Source organism: Castor canadensis, chromosome 10 (assembly GCF_047511655.1).
Source record: "Castor canadensis chromosome 10, mCasCan1.hap1v2, whole genome shotgun sequence".
NCBI lineage: Eukaryota > Metazoa > Chordata > Mammalia > Rodentia > Castoridae > Castor > Castor canadensis.
In genome coordinates this window covers 140809151-140825754 of record NC_133395.1, presented here as the reverse complement: position 1 = coordinate 140825754, position 16604 = coordinate 140809151, and the positions used below count along the sequence as shown (strand labels likewise).

Genomic DNA, 16604 nt, shown 5'->3' with positions numbered 1-16604 from the left:
CCCTTGCAACAGGCCTGTTACCAAGGAGGAAACTGAGTCCTAAAGTTATAGAAACATTACATGGCAGAGCCAGGCTCCAGTCTGGCACCAGTGCTCATGCTCATTCTGCTGAACACCCCATTGCCCTGGAATTCATTAAGAATCTCTTAAGCTTCACACTGCTTTGTTCTATCCAGAAGGACTAGATGTTCTCAAAGCTTTAGAAAGCACAGCAATTCACAGGATCCTGTTCTTAGTGGGTATGAAATGGAAGAAGTGATACTATCAGCTGAATACTTTCTCAAGTGCCAGGCCATCCCTCACTCCCAAGCCAATGCTCAGCTCTTTAACGTCATCCAGCAGGCAGCATCCCTGAATGTGGCCACATCCCAGGCTGAGCTGTAGCTTCTCCAGATGTGCAGGCGTGCTGTGGTGTCTCACAGCCACATATGTCTAGCCCAGCTCCCCAATGCCTGTTCTCCTCACTGCTCCATCAATGAGGACATGGACTACGAAAACCAGAAGGGACCCAGAGCATTTAAATTCATCTCTTCAAATTGTGTGATCCATAGGTGACATATCCAACCACTTTCCGGATTCCCTTGGGCTGGGCAGGTCTCCAGGAAGGTCTAACTTCTCTATAAAATAGCTCCATTTTGTACCCCAACACTAACACATCTCCCAAACAGTGGGCCCATGGGAGATTGTCCATCTCCTCTGGCTTATACGTTTGGTACCCAGCAGGCCATATGCCAAGGAATCTCCCACTGGAGACACCAGCTCAGGTACTGGACCCCCCACTCCCACCACCTTCCCCTTGTCTGGGGGAAGAAGCTAGTCACCTTCCTCAGCAGGGTCCCTGAGGCACCTCACCTGGGTTTCGGGACCTCCAAGGGACTGCTTCCCATCCTGAAAAAGTTGTCAGAATGGTTTGAGGATGAAGAACTGGAGGACCTGGCTTCAGCCAGCCCGGGGTGGGAAGGGAGGCGGTCCTCTGAGGGCTGCGGGCGGTTCCAGAGCACACTCTGTGGGGAGGATGAGCAGCTTTTCCTCCTGCAGAAAAGTAGGGCTGTTGGCTAAGGTCCCCTAGCAGGCCCAATACCTATATGGTGCCCAGAGCCCACTTTCTGTCTACAGAAAGATGTTCCACCTGCAGTGGGCACATACCTGGCATTTCCTTAAACTGAGCTTTACAGAGGGGCTGCAGCATCCAAATCACACAGGCTCACCAGCCTCAGAGGACATGCCAGAAAACAATTTTTTTTTTTTTTTTTGCAGTACTGGGATTTCAACTTAAGGGTCTCATGCATGCTAGGCAGGTGCTGTACCACTAGACAACAACCTTTTTTTTTTGTGGGGCTGGGGTTTAAAGTCAGGGCTTCACACCTGCAAAGCAGGTGTTCTACTGCTGAGACACTCAACCAGTCCATTTTGCTCTGGTAGTTTTTGGAGACGGGGGGGGGGGGGGGGGGGGGGGGGGGGGGGGGGTCTCACAAACTATTTGTCCAGCCAGGGTGGCCAAAAACTGCAATCCTCCTGATCTCAGCCACCCAAGTAGCTAGGACTACAGGCTTGAGGCACTAGCAACCAGCTCAGAAAACAATTCTTAACAGCACAGAAATTGCCTCCCTCCCTACAAATACTATGCAAAATCTGCCATTTATTTAGGAAGACATTATAGCCTTAGATTCCATCATGTACTCAATAGGGGTGGAGTGGTGGTGGGGAGGTGCTCTGACAGGTCCCATTTGCTAATCAAATTTCCTTTCTCTAAATTGACTATCTCCCCAGGCACAGGGTTCAGGAAGCTCCTCCAGAAAGCTCCTCTTTACACCAGACTCCCCCACCCAGGCATTTTTCAGTCCCACAGGGAGTCCCAGCACTTTAAGCTCCTGGACCATCATGCAGTGCTCCTCACCAGCCAGATGGCTGGCCTCCAAGACCTAGTACACACAGCAGGAGGTAAGACCTGGTCCTTCGGTCAGGGTCCCCTTTGTTTCTGTGGTTTGGGCCTGGCTCCCTGTGGCTGGTGGCCCTGGGCCACAGCTCTGAGTGTCTTGTCCCATTCTGGCCTCTCACCAAGCTGCCTGGGTCTGTGCTCCTGCTGGGACCAGCTCCACAGCCTCGTAGGTGAAGCTCCCTGCGGCACCTGGGGAGCTCTCCATGACCAGGGAGAAGTCGCTGCCCAGGCTGGTGGTACTGCCACGGTCTCTTCGTCCTGAAAGAAGTCAATGCCACTGGTAAGCATATTATATTCTCTTCATTACCAGTCACCACCTCTTCCACACCACGCAGATGGTCAAATATTTCTAGAACAGTTCCTGTATGGTCTATACTTGGAAAACTATGCTGAGGAAGGGAAGCAAGCTGGGGTTCAGGACTCACTCAGCATGCAGATATCTTCCACTGTGAAGCCTGCATCCCGGGCTGGCAAACTCTTCCTCCTGGAATGAGAACCCCAAGCAGGGAAATCCCAGCTCTAGCTGGGGTCTCCTGTCTCAAATCTCCCAACTCTGCCCACTTGGAGAATAGCTCCCACTTACTGGGAACTCATCGAGTAGGTGCTACCTACAGAATGCTGCCAATGCCTGGTTCACTTCTGGGTTCAATCCCACCTAATTCTAGCTACCACACCTGTGCAGACTTCTGAAGTCAGCACTCCCTGCCTCCTGGCCCTTGAGGAGAGCTCAAGTCTAGCCCAACCAGCTTAAAGTTTGGAGTAGGAAGGCAAGCAAGCTCCACAAAAAGACCCTGGAGGTCTGGGGTCTTAAAATAACTGCCACTCATGCAAATGGCATGTCCTAGGCTGGAAGTACTTTTGCTCCACTGTGGGAGCTACATGGTGTGCACACAGGTCTTCTGCAGGGCTCCACACCAGTGACCATCAGTTCAGAGGTGTGTGAAGTCCTGTTGGTGGGCTGGCATCTCCCTGCAGCATCATCCTCTGGCACTAGAGACCACTAACCTCTCTCCACTCACGGGCCTTTGGCAAAGATCCCTAGCCTGACCTCAGAGGGAAGGAGGGGAGGACCAGGAGATCAGGAAGGGATGTGACAAGGCTTGCCTGTTGTGCTCAGAGCACCTTGGCCTCTACTTACCTCTGGGTCTTTAGTACAGAGAACTCCTCAGAAGTGATATGCTTCAAAAAATTGAAGCAGAAGAAGAAAATCTGAAGGAGACACAAAAAGCATCACACAATGAGAAGACAGTCTTCCCCAGAGAGGACTGAGGTGGCAGAACTCCCTGGAACGGGCAGCTGGCTGCTCTGGAAAATCCTCTGTTAGAGAGCAACCTGCTTTGGGGACCCCACCAAATATTCTAGTCCATGAATGGTGTGGGTGGTGGAGGAGGTTCAGCAGGGCCTGGAAGATGCCTTTGGGCCTGGCAGGGGCAAAGAAGGAAGGAACACATTTCCTTCCTGGGAAATGTTAGAGCTCAAGTCCAAGTTTTTAAACCCTCTTCAAAATCAACACGTTCTCAACCTGTTAAAAGGATGAAGACAACAGTTTAAGAACCCAGGGGGAAGCCAGGCACCAGTGACTCACGCCTATAATCCTACTCAGGAAGCAGAGGTCAGGAGGATCAAAGTTCGAAGTCAGCACCAGACAAATAGCTCGTGAGACCCTATCTTGAAAAAAAAAAAAAAAAAAACCTATCACAAAGAAGGTCTGGTGAAGTGGCTCAAGCAGTTAAGAGTGCCTGTGTAGCAAGCAGGAAGCCCTGAGTTCAAATTCCAGAACTGTACCCCCCGCCCCCCAAAAAAAAAAAGAACCCAGGAAGAGAAGCTAATAAGGAAGGACAGTTTGGAGGGAAGGGATCTGGGGACAAGGGATTAACAGACATAATAGGTACACAAAGGAAGGAAAGGAAGCCCACATGGGGAGCACCCGGAAACAAGACCAGGAGAACTGGGGTGGCGGCTGCCAACCTTCTGGCTCAGAGTCTACCCTGCTCAAGAGCTGTGAGGTCCAGGTCTTAAGTTTGAGGTAGGTGGCTCTGATCTCTGGCCACATCCCCACCTCCAGGAGCAAATCCTCAGGGTCCCAGACTGGTGACCTCCAGGAAATGTACGTAAGACTTCAGTCTGTGTGGTCTACAAACACTCCAATAATTTCCCAGGGCTGTGGCCTACAAACCCCTCTCTCACAGAAATATTCACCTGGTATCCCACAGGGCCTCAGGAGATTTCCTCAAATAAAGCAGAGGGCTGCTCAGACCAAGCCAGTATGAAAATGTTGTTACATAAAATTAAATAGGTGTTTTTACCACAGACAGTCTTTAATGTGCTAATAGACTCTGAACCTCAAAGGCAGGGGAGCTGGTAAAGATGCATTTAATAGGCCTGGTATTTTGGCTGTTGCTTTACAGGTCAGTGTCTGGGGAAGTCAGAGAAAGGTCTACACCCTGAAGACCAACCCTCCAGCTTCTGAGATTCTTGCATCTGTGAGATGTCAGACGTGGAACTCATTTTATCCCCATCTTTGCTCTGAGTCTCTGAAGGCAGCATCTGGCCTGTTCTGGGGGAGGACGGAGGTGCTATGGAGGACAGAATGTCCTGAAGCACCAGTAAAGTCCCTAAACAAGAGGCTACAAAGAGGCTTTCCGCCCAGACTTCAAGGCCAAAGTCACTGCTTCTGACAGATTCATGGAGGTCTATGAGGCGCAAGCTTCTGAGCTCTGCAGACCTGGCACATTCGATAAGTGCTCAGAAGAAGAGATTTGGAAGAGAGAGGAACAACTGAGCAAGAGGAACAAAAGGAGGTGTGAGATAAGATACCCGGGAAGGAGGCAGGCTCAGGAGGGTGAGAATGGAGAAAGATGCTTCAGGAAGCTGCTGGGTGGTGGGGGGAACAGAGGGGAGCAGAAGAGAAAACAGTTACCACTGTGCATGCTCTCACGCTAAGCACTTAGATCTCTCATGGAGGCATCAGGAGACTCAAGGTTAAAGTGCACTGCCCAAGGTCACCCAGGCAATAGGCAGGATAACTAGAGACACAATCAAGTTTGACTTGCAGATCTGTGTGCTGGGAAAACAAGCACACCAAGCAGGCAAAGATGCAGAAGGAAGGAAGGAGTAGGGAAGCAGAGACAAGAGGATGCTGACCACCCAGAAGCTTCTGGCGTTTGCCTTCAGGAAGGGCCTGGGAGTGTGACATCTTGGACTCAGATGTGTTTCTGTTCTCTGACATCTTGGGCTCAGATGTGTCCAGGTGCTCTGACATCCTGGGCTCAGATGTGTCCGTGTGCTCTGATATCTCAGACTCAGATGTGTCCAGGTGCTCTGACATCCTGGACTCAGATGTGTCCGTGTGCTCTGACATCTTGGGCTCAGATATGTCCTTGTGCTCTGACATCCTGGACTCAGATGTGTTCCTTAGCTCCAGCAGCAGACACATATTCATTGTTAAAAGGGGATTTGTCACGGTATTTCATCTGTGAATATCTTGTATTTTAATGAGATTAACCCCTTTATTACTCTTTTTTACCCCATCCACCCTACCCAGCCTCGGTGAGTTTCATTCTAACTTCACAAACATGGATATAATGTACTTTGAAATATTGCTGTGATTCTAATTTGCAATTCCCTCATTGTTAGAGAATTTGAAGATTGCTCATGTGTGGATTACTAATGTGAATGTGAAATATCCATTTAAATCTGTTAAATAGATTTTCAATCTATTAAAAAAAAAAAAAAAAAAAAGAAAGGATGGGAAGAGGGCCTGGAGGCAGACAAGCAGAGAAGAGCAGGGTAAGACTCTGGGTACATAGGTGGCCCTGGGGCTGAGAAGGGGCTCAGTGGGTCTGATGGGGCAGAGAAAAGAAGTGTTTTTGTGCTTTAGCTTTGAAGATGAGGGACACAGAAAAGAAAAGGACCTGCACATAGATTCCAGAGTGGAGCACAAAACCAGGTCACTGGTAAGAAGCAAAGGGGAAGCCAGGCACTAATGGCTCATGCCTGTAATCCTAGCTCCTCAGGAGGCAGAGAATAGGAGGATCACGGTTTGAAGTCAGCCCGGGGACAATAGTTCCAAGAGACCCCATCTCAAAAAAACCCTTCACAAAAAAGCGCTGGTCGAGTGGCTTGACATGTAGGCTCTGAGTTCAAGCCCCAGTACTGATAAAAAAAAAAAAAAAAAAAACGGACAAGAACTGCCCAAAGGTCCCAGCTGAGGAACTGCTATTTCTAGAGCACTCACCAGGGTGCAGGGAAACCCAGAATGGGGAGCACTGGGCTCCTGCTTTTTCTGTCATGCTGCTGTCAACAACCTGCCCACATAGTGTGGCAACCAGACAGTCCATCATTCTGTTCCTCAAGTCAAGACAGCGCTCACAGCCTGTCAAGGGTACTTACCTCCTCTCCTTTGCTGAGTCGATCTACCAACATGTGCCTGAAAAAGGAAGGTGAGGAGGTCAAAGGGAGCAGCATCAAGATGAGGCTGAGGGAGACCTGGGCACCAGAAAATGACTTGTGTGTCTTTGGCACTAATGCATCAGGTGAGGCCTGTCACCACCTTCTGTCTTTCTCAAGTGATGGGGATTGTTTTTTTACCGCTGACCCCTGGGATGGAGCTATACCACTCACACCTAGCCACCATCCCACACCAAACCTGAAGTTCCTCCAAGGCTTACCCAAAGAGGAACCAGTCATAGGCCACAGTCAGGTAGAGAATCTCAGCAGGCTTCAGGGACATGTGGATGAGCCCATCCTGGAAGAGACCACAGGAGGTGGCAAGATCAGAAAACTGCCTTTCTGATGAACCTTTCTTCTCACCCCAGGAACAAACCACACCCTCAGACCCAGCAATAGCACAGGCTGATGAACAGCCTGAACAATGTTAAGCACACTTGTGAGTGACTCCCTCACCCTGGATTGTCTGTTCCCTGGAGACAGTCCTAAGGCACTGTAACAGTAGAGCTAAGTAGGGTCTTTGAGCACTCCTTGACCCCAGGGCCCAGCCCAGCCCAGCCCATACTCACAGCCCACAAGGAAAGGCGTAGGAGAGAGATGAAGAGGGGGGTCCGATCCCAGCCTGAGATACAGTGTACCAGCAGCCCGCTGTCATCTACTCACACACCACCAGACAGGAGCCCAGGAGAGAACCAGACAGGGGCTGGTAAGAAGGGAGGCACCACTACCCTGGCTCAGGTAAGGGAGCCAGGACACCCTAGCTTCCCTCTCCCCAGAGGCTTCTCCAAGACTCTCTCCCAGTCTAATCCCAAAAATGGGCAGGTGTGAGCATCTGTCTGTAGCGTGTCTTCTCAGTGTGCTTCCAGGGAAGGAATGCAGGAGATTTAGGTGGCAATGACCCCGTGTGCCTGCTCATTGCTCCTCAGACTTGAGGGCCAGGGAGAGACAGACTCACCATCACTGTTTACTATGGAAAGCAGCAATTTCAGGTAGTTTTGTGTTTGTTGCACCAGGTCCCAACTCTGTTGGACAAGACAAAGAAAAGGGTCTAGGAATAAATATTAACTCAAACTTGGAATTAAAAAATACAATGCTAGGTGTGGTCATGCATGCCTGTGATCCCATCACTCAGGAGCCCAAGACAGGAAGATCACCAACTCCAGGCCAGCCTGGGCTACATAATAGACAGCCTGTTAAAAAAACAAAAACAAAAACAAAAACAAAAATAGGACTTGTGGAGTGACGCAAGCCATAGAGCACCTGCCTAGCAAGCATGAGACCCTGAGTTCAAACCCCCAGTACCACAAAACAAAACAAGTAAGCAAGTAAGATGCTAGCTCTAGATGTAGCTCAGAGTATATGCTTAAGCACACATTAGGCCCTGGGTTCCACCCTCAACATCAAACAATAAAAATGCTAAGCATTATTCTGGAGCAACAAGTACACCAAGTTCTTAGTCTCAGGCCATAAGTCTCAAGCCCCAGATAAACTGAGGCACTCACCTTCTCCTTCAGCTCCTCTGCCTCTGCCTGCACCCCTCACCCTACACCCCACCCCCAAGTCAGTGTGCTATATCTAACCTGATGTGAAATGAAGGGCAACTCACAGCCCCAACAGGGGCTTGTAAGCAACCACTGTCTAAGGTGTCATAAAGGTAAACAGAGCCCTAAGCCTGGAGCCACTTTCTCCAAATGGCTAGTCATTCCTTCATCTGCTGTCACATTACAGAAACCAACTAAACTAACCTTCTCAAACATAACATGTTTCACTCACTTTTTACTGCTATTTATTATTCCTTTTTTTTTTGGGGGGGGGGGCAGAGGGAGACATGCTCTTGCCATGTAGCACAGGCTGGCCTTAAACTCAAGATCCTCCTGCCTCAGCCACCTGCATGCTGGGATTACAGATGTGTACCACCATGATCAGCTACATATTTTTTGATGAATAATAAATGCAGTCTGTTTGGCAGACAAAATCCTTATATAAGAGTCATGAGGTGGGAGATAGGAAATAAGCAAAAGCCATCAAAGGAGCACAGCCTGTCTAGACCAGGCACTCTGAAGCAGCCCACTCCGAATCTGGGATTCCACGGAGGGGACTGACCCAATTCTACAGAGCTCTTTTCCCAGGCGGAGACAGCTTCTGCTCTCTAAGGACACAACTGCCTATCAGCATTCTGGGCTGTGCAGAGAGGGCTGAACATGTCAGTAAGAGAGCACTTCCGGGGAGGCGGGTGGAGGGGAAGATGACACCTGTAATTGCAATGGTTTTCCCAGGAATTCAAAGCAGTCTCATTTACCTGACCCTCCCACGCCCCTGGAGAGTTCTGACCCACTTTCAGTAGCTTCAGAGTCCGGCTGCAGCACTGTGCTAATAAAGCCATTATCAGCAGCAGCACAGGGTCTCTCAGTGCATCTGGCTCAATGTGTCAGACACACCACTGCCAAATTTCCTCAGGGCTCAGGGCCGAAGCTGTCCGGAAGACAGGGCCCAAGTCCTGGAGCTCTGCAGAGTGTCAACAACCTGGGCAGCTCTGAAGGAGATGCCTGTATCAGGGAGGGACAGCATATTCCCAAGACTAGGGGCAGGAGCCATAGGCCAAGGACAGCGGTGCTGGGAGGGCCCAAGGTCACAGAGCTGAACTGAGGGAGGAAACAAAGTCCACATTCTCAGTCACATGCTATGCTCTAGGGACTTTTGAGTAAGAAACATAAGTTTGAGATAACTGCTGAATGTGAGGAAGGCCTGGAGATGTGCTAAAACCTAGGCTCACCTCTGCCTCTCATCCTATGTGCTCCACTAAAAAGCCTCTGGGAGCATAGCAGATCAAGTGCTGTTTCTAACCCTGGAGTACTTGTTCTCCTGGCAGACAAACTCCTACCTACCCTTCAAAGGCCCAGCCCAACTACCTTCTCTATGGGTTTTTCTTCTGTGAACACTGGTCAAAAGCCATCATGCAGGCAGGGTTATGTTGCTGCCTCTTTTCCTGGACTAACACCTGACCCCTGGGAGGGTAGAAGCGGTCTTGATATCTGTCTCTAAGGCACCTGTAGAATATTTCTCACTGCCTGTTCATGTTCAGTGATGGCAGCCCCAGAGGGTGGCCAAGAGCATAAAAGTAAGGAGCATACCTGTGGGAACTGAAGCCGCTTACCTTGAGGCAGCAAGATGCATGCATACTTCCACAACCACTCATCCATCTGTCCATCTGCTCGTTCACCCATCCATCCACCCACCCATTCAGGGAGCAGCACACAGTGTGGCTCCTGAGGGCCTGGTGCTAAGGATAAGATGGTGGGGTCACAGAAGAGGAAAGCCAAAGTGACTCATTGCTGGTATGTGACCTCAAGGATATTGAGGCACCGTGTAGCTGGAGAGCCTACTCTGACCCATGGGGACCTTTAGAGAGGGGTTCTTGGAGGTGGCAACATTGGGGAGGATAAGCAGGAGAGAAGGGAGGAGACATGCCAACATAAGGAAAGCATTCCTGCTTTTAGGAGCCAGAAACAGGTTTTTCAGTGTGGTTAAGAAAGGACCAGGCAGTCCCAAAACAGGCCAGAATACACAGAGCTGGGCAGGCCACTGTGTCCCTGAACTGTATGCTGTGGACTGTAAAAAGTCAGTGGTAGGTTTTAAGGCATGGTGACAGGGATGCTGTGTCATCTGAGTATCTGCTATGTGCCAGGCTCTCTTTTGGAGCTTTACATTCCCTATTACCAGTTACTTTCAACGTGGCCCATGCTGACATTCGAGATGCACTGAGGTGGTGGTGGCCTGGACGAGCTAGTACACAAGAGATGGAGGTGAGGACTGGTGAATCTCACCAGGGGCAGAGAACTGATGGGACTTTGTGATGGATAAGGAGTTTCGGGTCTGAGCACCTGGCTAAATGGTGGCCTACACAGACTCCATATTGGACAGCTGGCTCCACAGAGGACACATGTTTGGATCACAAAGAAACCTGGCCCAGAGGCTGGGTGGCCTGGGATGGGCATGTGGAGTGGACAATGGATAAGATCATCCAGGGAGGTTGAGTGTAAGGGAGTCCTGGTACCCCAATGCTGAGGGATAGAAAGAGCAGACTCCACAACTGTTTAAGCACAACAAATTGGCTGGGCAGCACCGAAGAGGCAGCCTCTGGGGAGGAAGCTTGCCTTCGAAATGCCAGCCCTCCTGCCACCATGCCTGGAATTCCAGCAGTACCAATACCTTGGAATCAGCTAGCCATTAGCATGCTCCCTCAGCACCAGGAAACCTTGCCTGGCACTTTCATGCAAAGAACATCTGCAGCCAGGGATCCCATCTGGTTCTAAAATAGATGCTTGCCAACCCCGTTTTCAGGGGAAGTGAGGTCCTCTGCTCATTTACAAAGCCTCTAAAGAAGGGTTGTGCACACTCCAGGGCCTCCCCAAATGCACAGGACTTCTCTCCAGAGAGGCACAGCCTTACAGGACCAATACACGGAGCCCATACAACCACACCTTGTTTGGTAAGTAGCTATCTGATTCAATTTGCACCTGCATAAGGGACAAAAAAAAAATGGTGGAACCAGAAGAAGAGCAGCTTGAAGAGCCTGCCTGAGACCTCTGCACACAACAGACTGAGATTGGAGAGCTTCCTTGGCCACTCATTCTGACTGGGTATAAATGGAACATGAGATGAAGGACAGTTCCCTACAAATCTGTTCTTCTCCAGACTGAAACAAGCCCCCCCATCCTCCCACACAACTTCCCCCGCCCCCCCCAGAAATTCCTGTGTAGGGGAGCTCTGAGCCCTTGTACATTTGCTCAGATAGTTGAGAGGGCTGGATACACAGAGATAAGATAAATACAGCCCCTGTAGTTACAGACCTTCCTGCTATCAGGACAAGAGAACAAGGTGACAAGGAGGCCCCCAGTTGTCTAACATAGGCAAGCTGGACCTCTCTGAGAAAGAGACTTCAAGGCTGGGTGGGAGTTGTCCAGGCTAGGAAAAGAAAACAGTAAGAAGGCAGATGTTTTCCATTGCTCACAGGCTTTGCTTTTAAGCACTGGAGCTTTATGCCTGTTTCTGTGTTGGGGATGCACAAGCTGTGGTTCCCCCATCCTCCTGGAGTTCATAGAAGCAGATCTCTAAATCACTGACTACAGCTCAATGGGAGAAATTCCATAATATATGTGCCCAGGGGGGTTAATGGCAATGTAGATGCATCTAGCTCACCTGGGACGGGTGAGAGGAGGCAAGTTAGGGAAGTCTTCCTGAGGCAGATGCTGAGTCAAATCCTGAAGGGCAGTATATCAGCCAGACAGGAAGAAACTCAGAAGGGGCAGCCAGAGGGAACAGGCCATGGAGAAAGGACAGGGAGAACAAGGCTGCATGTCTTATCTGAAGTGAATGGCAAGCAAAACTATTGGCAGCCTATAGTCTACATGAGCAAAACAGGGTGGAGAGCCAGATCTATCCACTAAGACAGGGCCCTCCCATGGTGGACAGTGACAGAGAACACGATGGAAGTAATTTTCAAGTTTTTATAATCAAATGAGGTCAGACAGCTCTGTATTTCCTCCAGCAGAAAAGACATTTAAAAGGAAAAATGGTAAAAGTCACTGAAGCCCAGTTGTGGAAATGAAGACTCAGGTTGGGCACGGGTGGCTCATGCCTATAATCCTAGCTACTTAGGAGGCAGAGATAAGGAGAATCACAGCTCAAAACCAGCCCCAGCCAAACAGCTCACAAGACCCCATCTCAGCACAAAAATATCCAACACAAAAAAAAGGGCTGGCAATGTGGCTCAAGTGGTAAAATGCCTGCCTAGCAAGTGTGAAGCCCTGAATTCAAATCTCAGTCCCACAAAAAAAAAACAAAACAAAAAATCCCAGACTCTGTGGATGCAAATCTTTGAGTGCATTCAGAAAGCTTTGACTTACTAAAAGCTCTCTCCAAGAGCCAATTAGGAGAAAGAGTTAAACAGATAAGCAGTTCCTCCTTTCCTGAGCCATGAGATATCATAGCACCAGTGTCTGCATGAAGGTCAAGCAGGATAGGCTCCAGGGTCCCCTGGCCACCCACCCCTTTACCCTTATCCTGTCTGCTTGATCAGCCCTCACCTGATACTGGCTCCAGTCAATGTTCAGAGTATGAGTCAGGAAGTCGGGGATACTCAGTGGGGCATCAACATAGTCCTGGGAACAGAAGGACATTTGTGAGATGTGGACTGGCCACCAGAAGAGGCTGTGGTGACAGAAAGTCTTAGCTTTGAAGTTTTGGCTACGACAGCACTTGCCTCTCCTGGACCAGATGCTTTGGTTACTCTGGGACTGACAGCTTAAAAATCAAAGTGACAAGAACAGTGCAGCTAGGTGGAGTTTGTCAGACATTTAAGTGTTTGCAGCTGCAATAAGCAAGACCAATCTATACCCAGCCTCTGACAGCTTTCCTGTACCTGCTGTGTGTAGACTAGAGAACAGAAAGCTGGTCCCAGTCTTTATGCAGAAATCTGAGGAAAAAGAAAGGACCTTTGCTACCTTGAACCTGAAAATTTTCCTTACAGAAAGGCAGATATAGGGCATAGTTCAAGTGGTAAAGCACCTGCCTAGCAAGCATGAGGCCCCAAGTTCAAATCCCATTTTACCACCAAGGGGTAGGGGGGAAGGGAAGAAAGGAAGACAATAAAAGGGGAGAGAAGCAGGGTGTGGTAGTATTACCTATAGCCCCAGCCCTTGGGAGAAAGAGGCAGAAAAATACGAGTTCCATGTCAACCCAGACTAAACAGTGAGACCCTATCTCAAAATAAAACATAACAGCTGGGTGCCAGTGGCTCACGTCTATAGTGCTAGCTACCTGGAAGGCTGAGATCAGGAGAATTGAGGTTCAAGGTCAGCTTGGGCAAATAGTTAGCGGTCCCATCTCCAAAATAACCAGAGCAAAGTGGACTAGAAGTGTGGCTCAACTGGCAGAGCACCTACTTTGCCCTGAGTTCAAACCCTAGTCCTACCAAAGAAAACAAAACAAAAGGCTCAAACAAATGAAACAAAAAGGTGGGAGAAGTACTTATTTTAAGAATGTAACATGTATATACAGGCAGAAGAAGATGAAAAAGAAAAGAGACTAATTCAAGCAAGAAGAGAAAGGAAAATGATAGTTTTTCCCCAAAAGGATTTGACCGTTCTCTTTGGTCTCCCTTTACAAAGAAACACAGCTGAATGTTGTCACTCATACCTGCTTCCAGTTAAAAATGAGCCCTTCGGCCATGTAATCTCGATCCTTATATTCCTTGAAAAATTCACAGCCTGCAAAAGAAGGCAAAGTTATGACACCTCCTGTCCTAGCACAAAGGCTTCTGAGACTTACCCCAGGGCCACAGCCCTGGCTGCTGAATGAGAGGCCACCAGCTCATACACCTTGCCACGTTGGTAGCCCTGATGAGGTCAAGGCTGAAAGGCAGGAATGAGAACAGGAATGGCAGTAAGAGCCAAAGAGCTAGCTCCTGGTGTCCCTCTGGATTTCTAGCTATCCCCTTTCCATGAGGCACTGCCCGATCTCACACTTCTCTCCATCTGTGCTCCCTGGTAACTGGTTGTTTCCCCTCATTGCAGTTCCCTTTGTCCTAAGAGTCTCTGCAGCACCAACCCCAGCAGACAGAAGCATGGCTCACAATGAGAGGCTCTGCAATGCTTTTTGCAGCAGCCTATGAAGTGCAGAGGATCAGTCTTCCTCATCTCTAAAATGAGGGCAGTAATCCCAACCTCACAACTTTCAGTGAGAAATGAGCATTCTAACATGCTGGAGCAGATGTGGACACTGCCTGCAACCCACGTCACAAGACACAGCTATCCCCAGGCAAACGGCAAAGGGTACTTCCTGCACCATTCACTAAAAATCCCTAAGAAACTTCACCAGGGCGACATCTGGGGAACAAGGGGAGGGAAAGCGGAGAGGACTTCACAGCGCCCCCAGCTGCACATCTCAGCTTTTTCACCTTGCCCTGTGCTGAGAACAAGCCATGTAACATTGCTAAGCTTGGCTTTTCTTACTTGTAGGATGTTTGTTTAAGACCACAACAAGACATATAAAATAGCAAGCACGGGCCAGGTACACAAATGGCAGCACACCACTGTCACCATACTGCCACTTTGACAGAAGCCCAGTGCCAGCCCTACAGTTAAGTCAACTGCTGTGGTCAAAGGCCATGGTCAGAGATGAGGCTTACCCTTGCTGGGTGACCACACAACAGCACAAGGAGCAGCCTAAGTCGTTAGCAGGCTCCCTCAGTGTCAAGCCACAGGGTAAGGGAGGCACTTGGGGAGTGGCTTCTCTCAATTACTCTCAGTTCCTCAACTAGGGCCCTTGCAACTTCAGAGGACACGTGGCTTTGGATGCACCAAGCCTGGCAAGGTTCTGGCAGGCAAGAAAAATCACTGTCCCAATTTTGAAAGTGGCCACAGGTCAAAAACATTCACATGGGTAGTGGGTAAATTTGCTTGCCCTCAGGGAAAACAAGGACCGTCCTGTAGAGGGGACCTTCTATCCCATGATTCCAGCACAACTTTCATTCCACAAACCCTTGTACTCTAATCCCTTAGGCCTTGCTTTTAATTGACAAGTCAGAAAATAATCTTGAGTTATAATACTTCAGCCTATTCTAAGGTACCTTACCAGTGGAAAGAAGAATTATAAATATCAGACAGAGGCCTTGAGCTTATGATCCCAGGCTGAGAGGGCACACCAGTGATTTCTCAGGGCTCTGTGAAGTGCTGTTCTCCCAAACCCTGGCTGCACAAATAACTCCACAGGCCCCAGGCTGAGTTCAGACACAGCCAGTGATGCAGAACCTGTCAGAATTAAAATAGACTCGGTACCCAAGGCAGTGCCTGATGCTCACTACCAGAACAGGCATCTGAACCTACCATCAGACAAAAAGGGAGGAATGAAAAGCAGGTGACAGCAGCAAGTCACTCAGAAGGAAACAAATTAAACTGTGGCAGGGTTGGGCCCCATCTATTTTGGCACCCTGAAAGAAGTACTTGGGAGCACTTCCCATTTTGTCTAAGCCCTTAGTAAGAGGAAGAACTGATAGTGTTGCAGTTCCTTTCTGGGCCTCAAACTCCTTACAGGACTCAACTGAGAGTCCCTAAATGGCAAAACAGTCTGTGACTTTGTTTAGGTAATGGCAATTTTATTTCTCTTTTATATAGTAATGCTGGCATAAAAAAAAAAAAAAAAGAAGCCAGAATATGAGTATTATCAAGACTCCTGTCCCCTTATCTGGATACACAATGGGCATCTCTCTGCCCCCAGTTTTTTTTTTTTTTTTTTTTTTTTTTTGCAGTACTGGCGCTTGAACTCAGGGCCTTCACCTTGAGCCACTCCACCAGTCTTATTTTTGTGAAGGGTTTTTCGAGACAGAGTCTCTCAAACTATTTGCCTGGGCTGGCTTTGAACCGTGCTCATCCTGATCTCTCCCTCCCGAGTAGCTAGGATTGGGCCACCAGTGCCTGGCTGCCCCCCAGCTTTTTGATTTTTACATCCCTGTACATTCCTCCTAACATGTACAACCACCAGATAAAATACATAAAAACTAGAGGAAGATCAGGAAAACATGCACAAATCTTAACATTTTAGCATCGTTCCTGCTAACTCTTTTTCATTAAGCACTTTCTCCTTCACGTAATTAGGAATCTACTAAACAATCTTGTATCCTGTTCATCATCTTGAACATTTTTCTATAACTCTGCAATATTTTATTCTGTGGATGGAACTACCGTCATTTCCTTAATCCTTATTCTGATTAATGAAAATATGTCCCTGGTTTTGCTATTATAGACATCACAATGAATGTGTTTAGCCTAAAGTCAGCTGGACTGCAGCCTAATGATGAATATTAGAAAAATAACAGGGTCAAAGGGTGTTAACATTCGAGGAGCCTTATAACAAGTTGCCACACACAGCAGAAGGGACACTACACTACTATTCATATGCAGCAGTGGTACTAAAAGCAAAACTGTTTTCTCTAAGCAAGTCCTACTTGGAACTGAAATATAAACAATGAAAGAGATGCCTGTCTCTTTGGGCAACACACTTCTGGTGCATACATGGCAGCTGAGTCTGTGCCAAATACCCCGTCTCTCCTGGGAGTTGGATGTTAACTCTGAAACCAAGTTTCCCACCCACCCCACAGCTCCAGCACAGCCGCCCTGGGACTGTTACAGTATAGCTCTGACACTGCCATGCCCTCTGC

The 16604-nt window shown here is 48.8% G+C and overlaps 1 protein-coding gene across 4 annotated transcripts in view; it reads right to left on the bottom strand.

Annotated features, from left to right (window-relative positions):
• Window positions 1-16604, bottom strand: part of Mtmr14 (myotubularin related protein 14) — a 47030-nt gene that overhangs the window by 9298 nt on the left and 21128 nt on the right. For all 4 annotated transcript variants that reach the window (XM_020164585.2, XM_020164586.2, XM_074044340.1 and 1 more), the window contains 10 exons: window positions 13586-13656; window positions 12475-12549; window positions 7344-7410; window positions 6958-7043; window positions 6610-6686; window positions 6332-6368; window positions 3078-3148; window positions 2365-2423; window positions 2059-2197; window positions 853-1032 (listed from right to left, as the gene is read on the bottom strand). In XM_020164585.2, the coding sequence (XP_020020174.2) occupies window positions 853-1032; window positions 2059-2197; window positions 2365-2423; window positions 3078-3148; window positions 6332-6368; window positions 6610-6686; window positions 6958-7043; window positions 7344-7410; window positions 12475-12549; window positions 13586-13656 (862 nt within the window). The remainder of the gene's footprint in view (window positions 1-852; window positions 1033-2058; window positions 2198-2364; window positions 2424-3077; window positions 3149-6331; window positions 6369-6609; window positions 6687-6957; window positions 7044-7343; window positions 7411-12474; window positions 12550-13585; window positions 13657-16604) is intronic.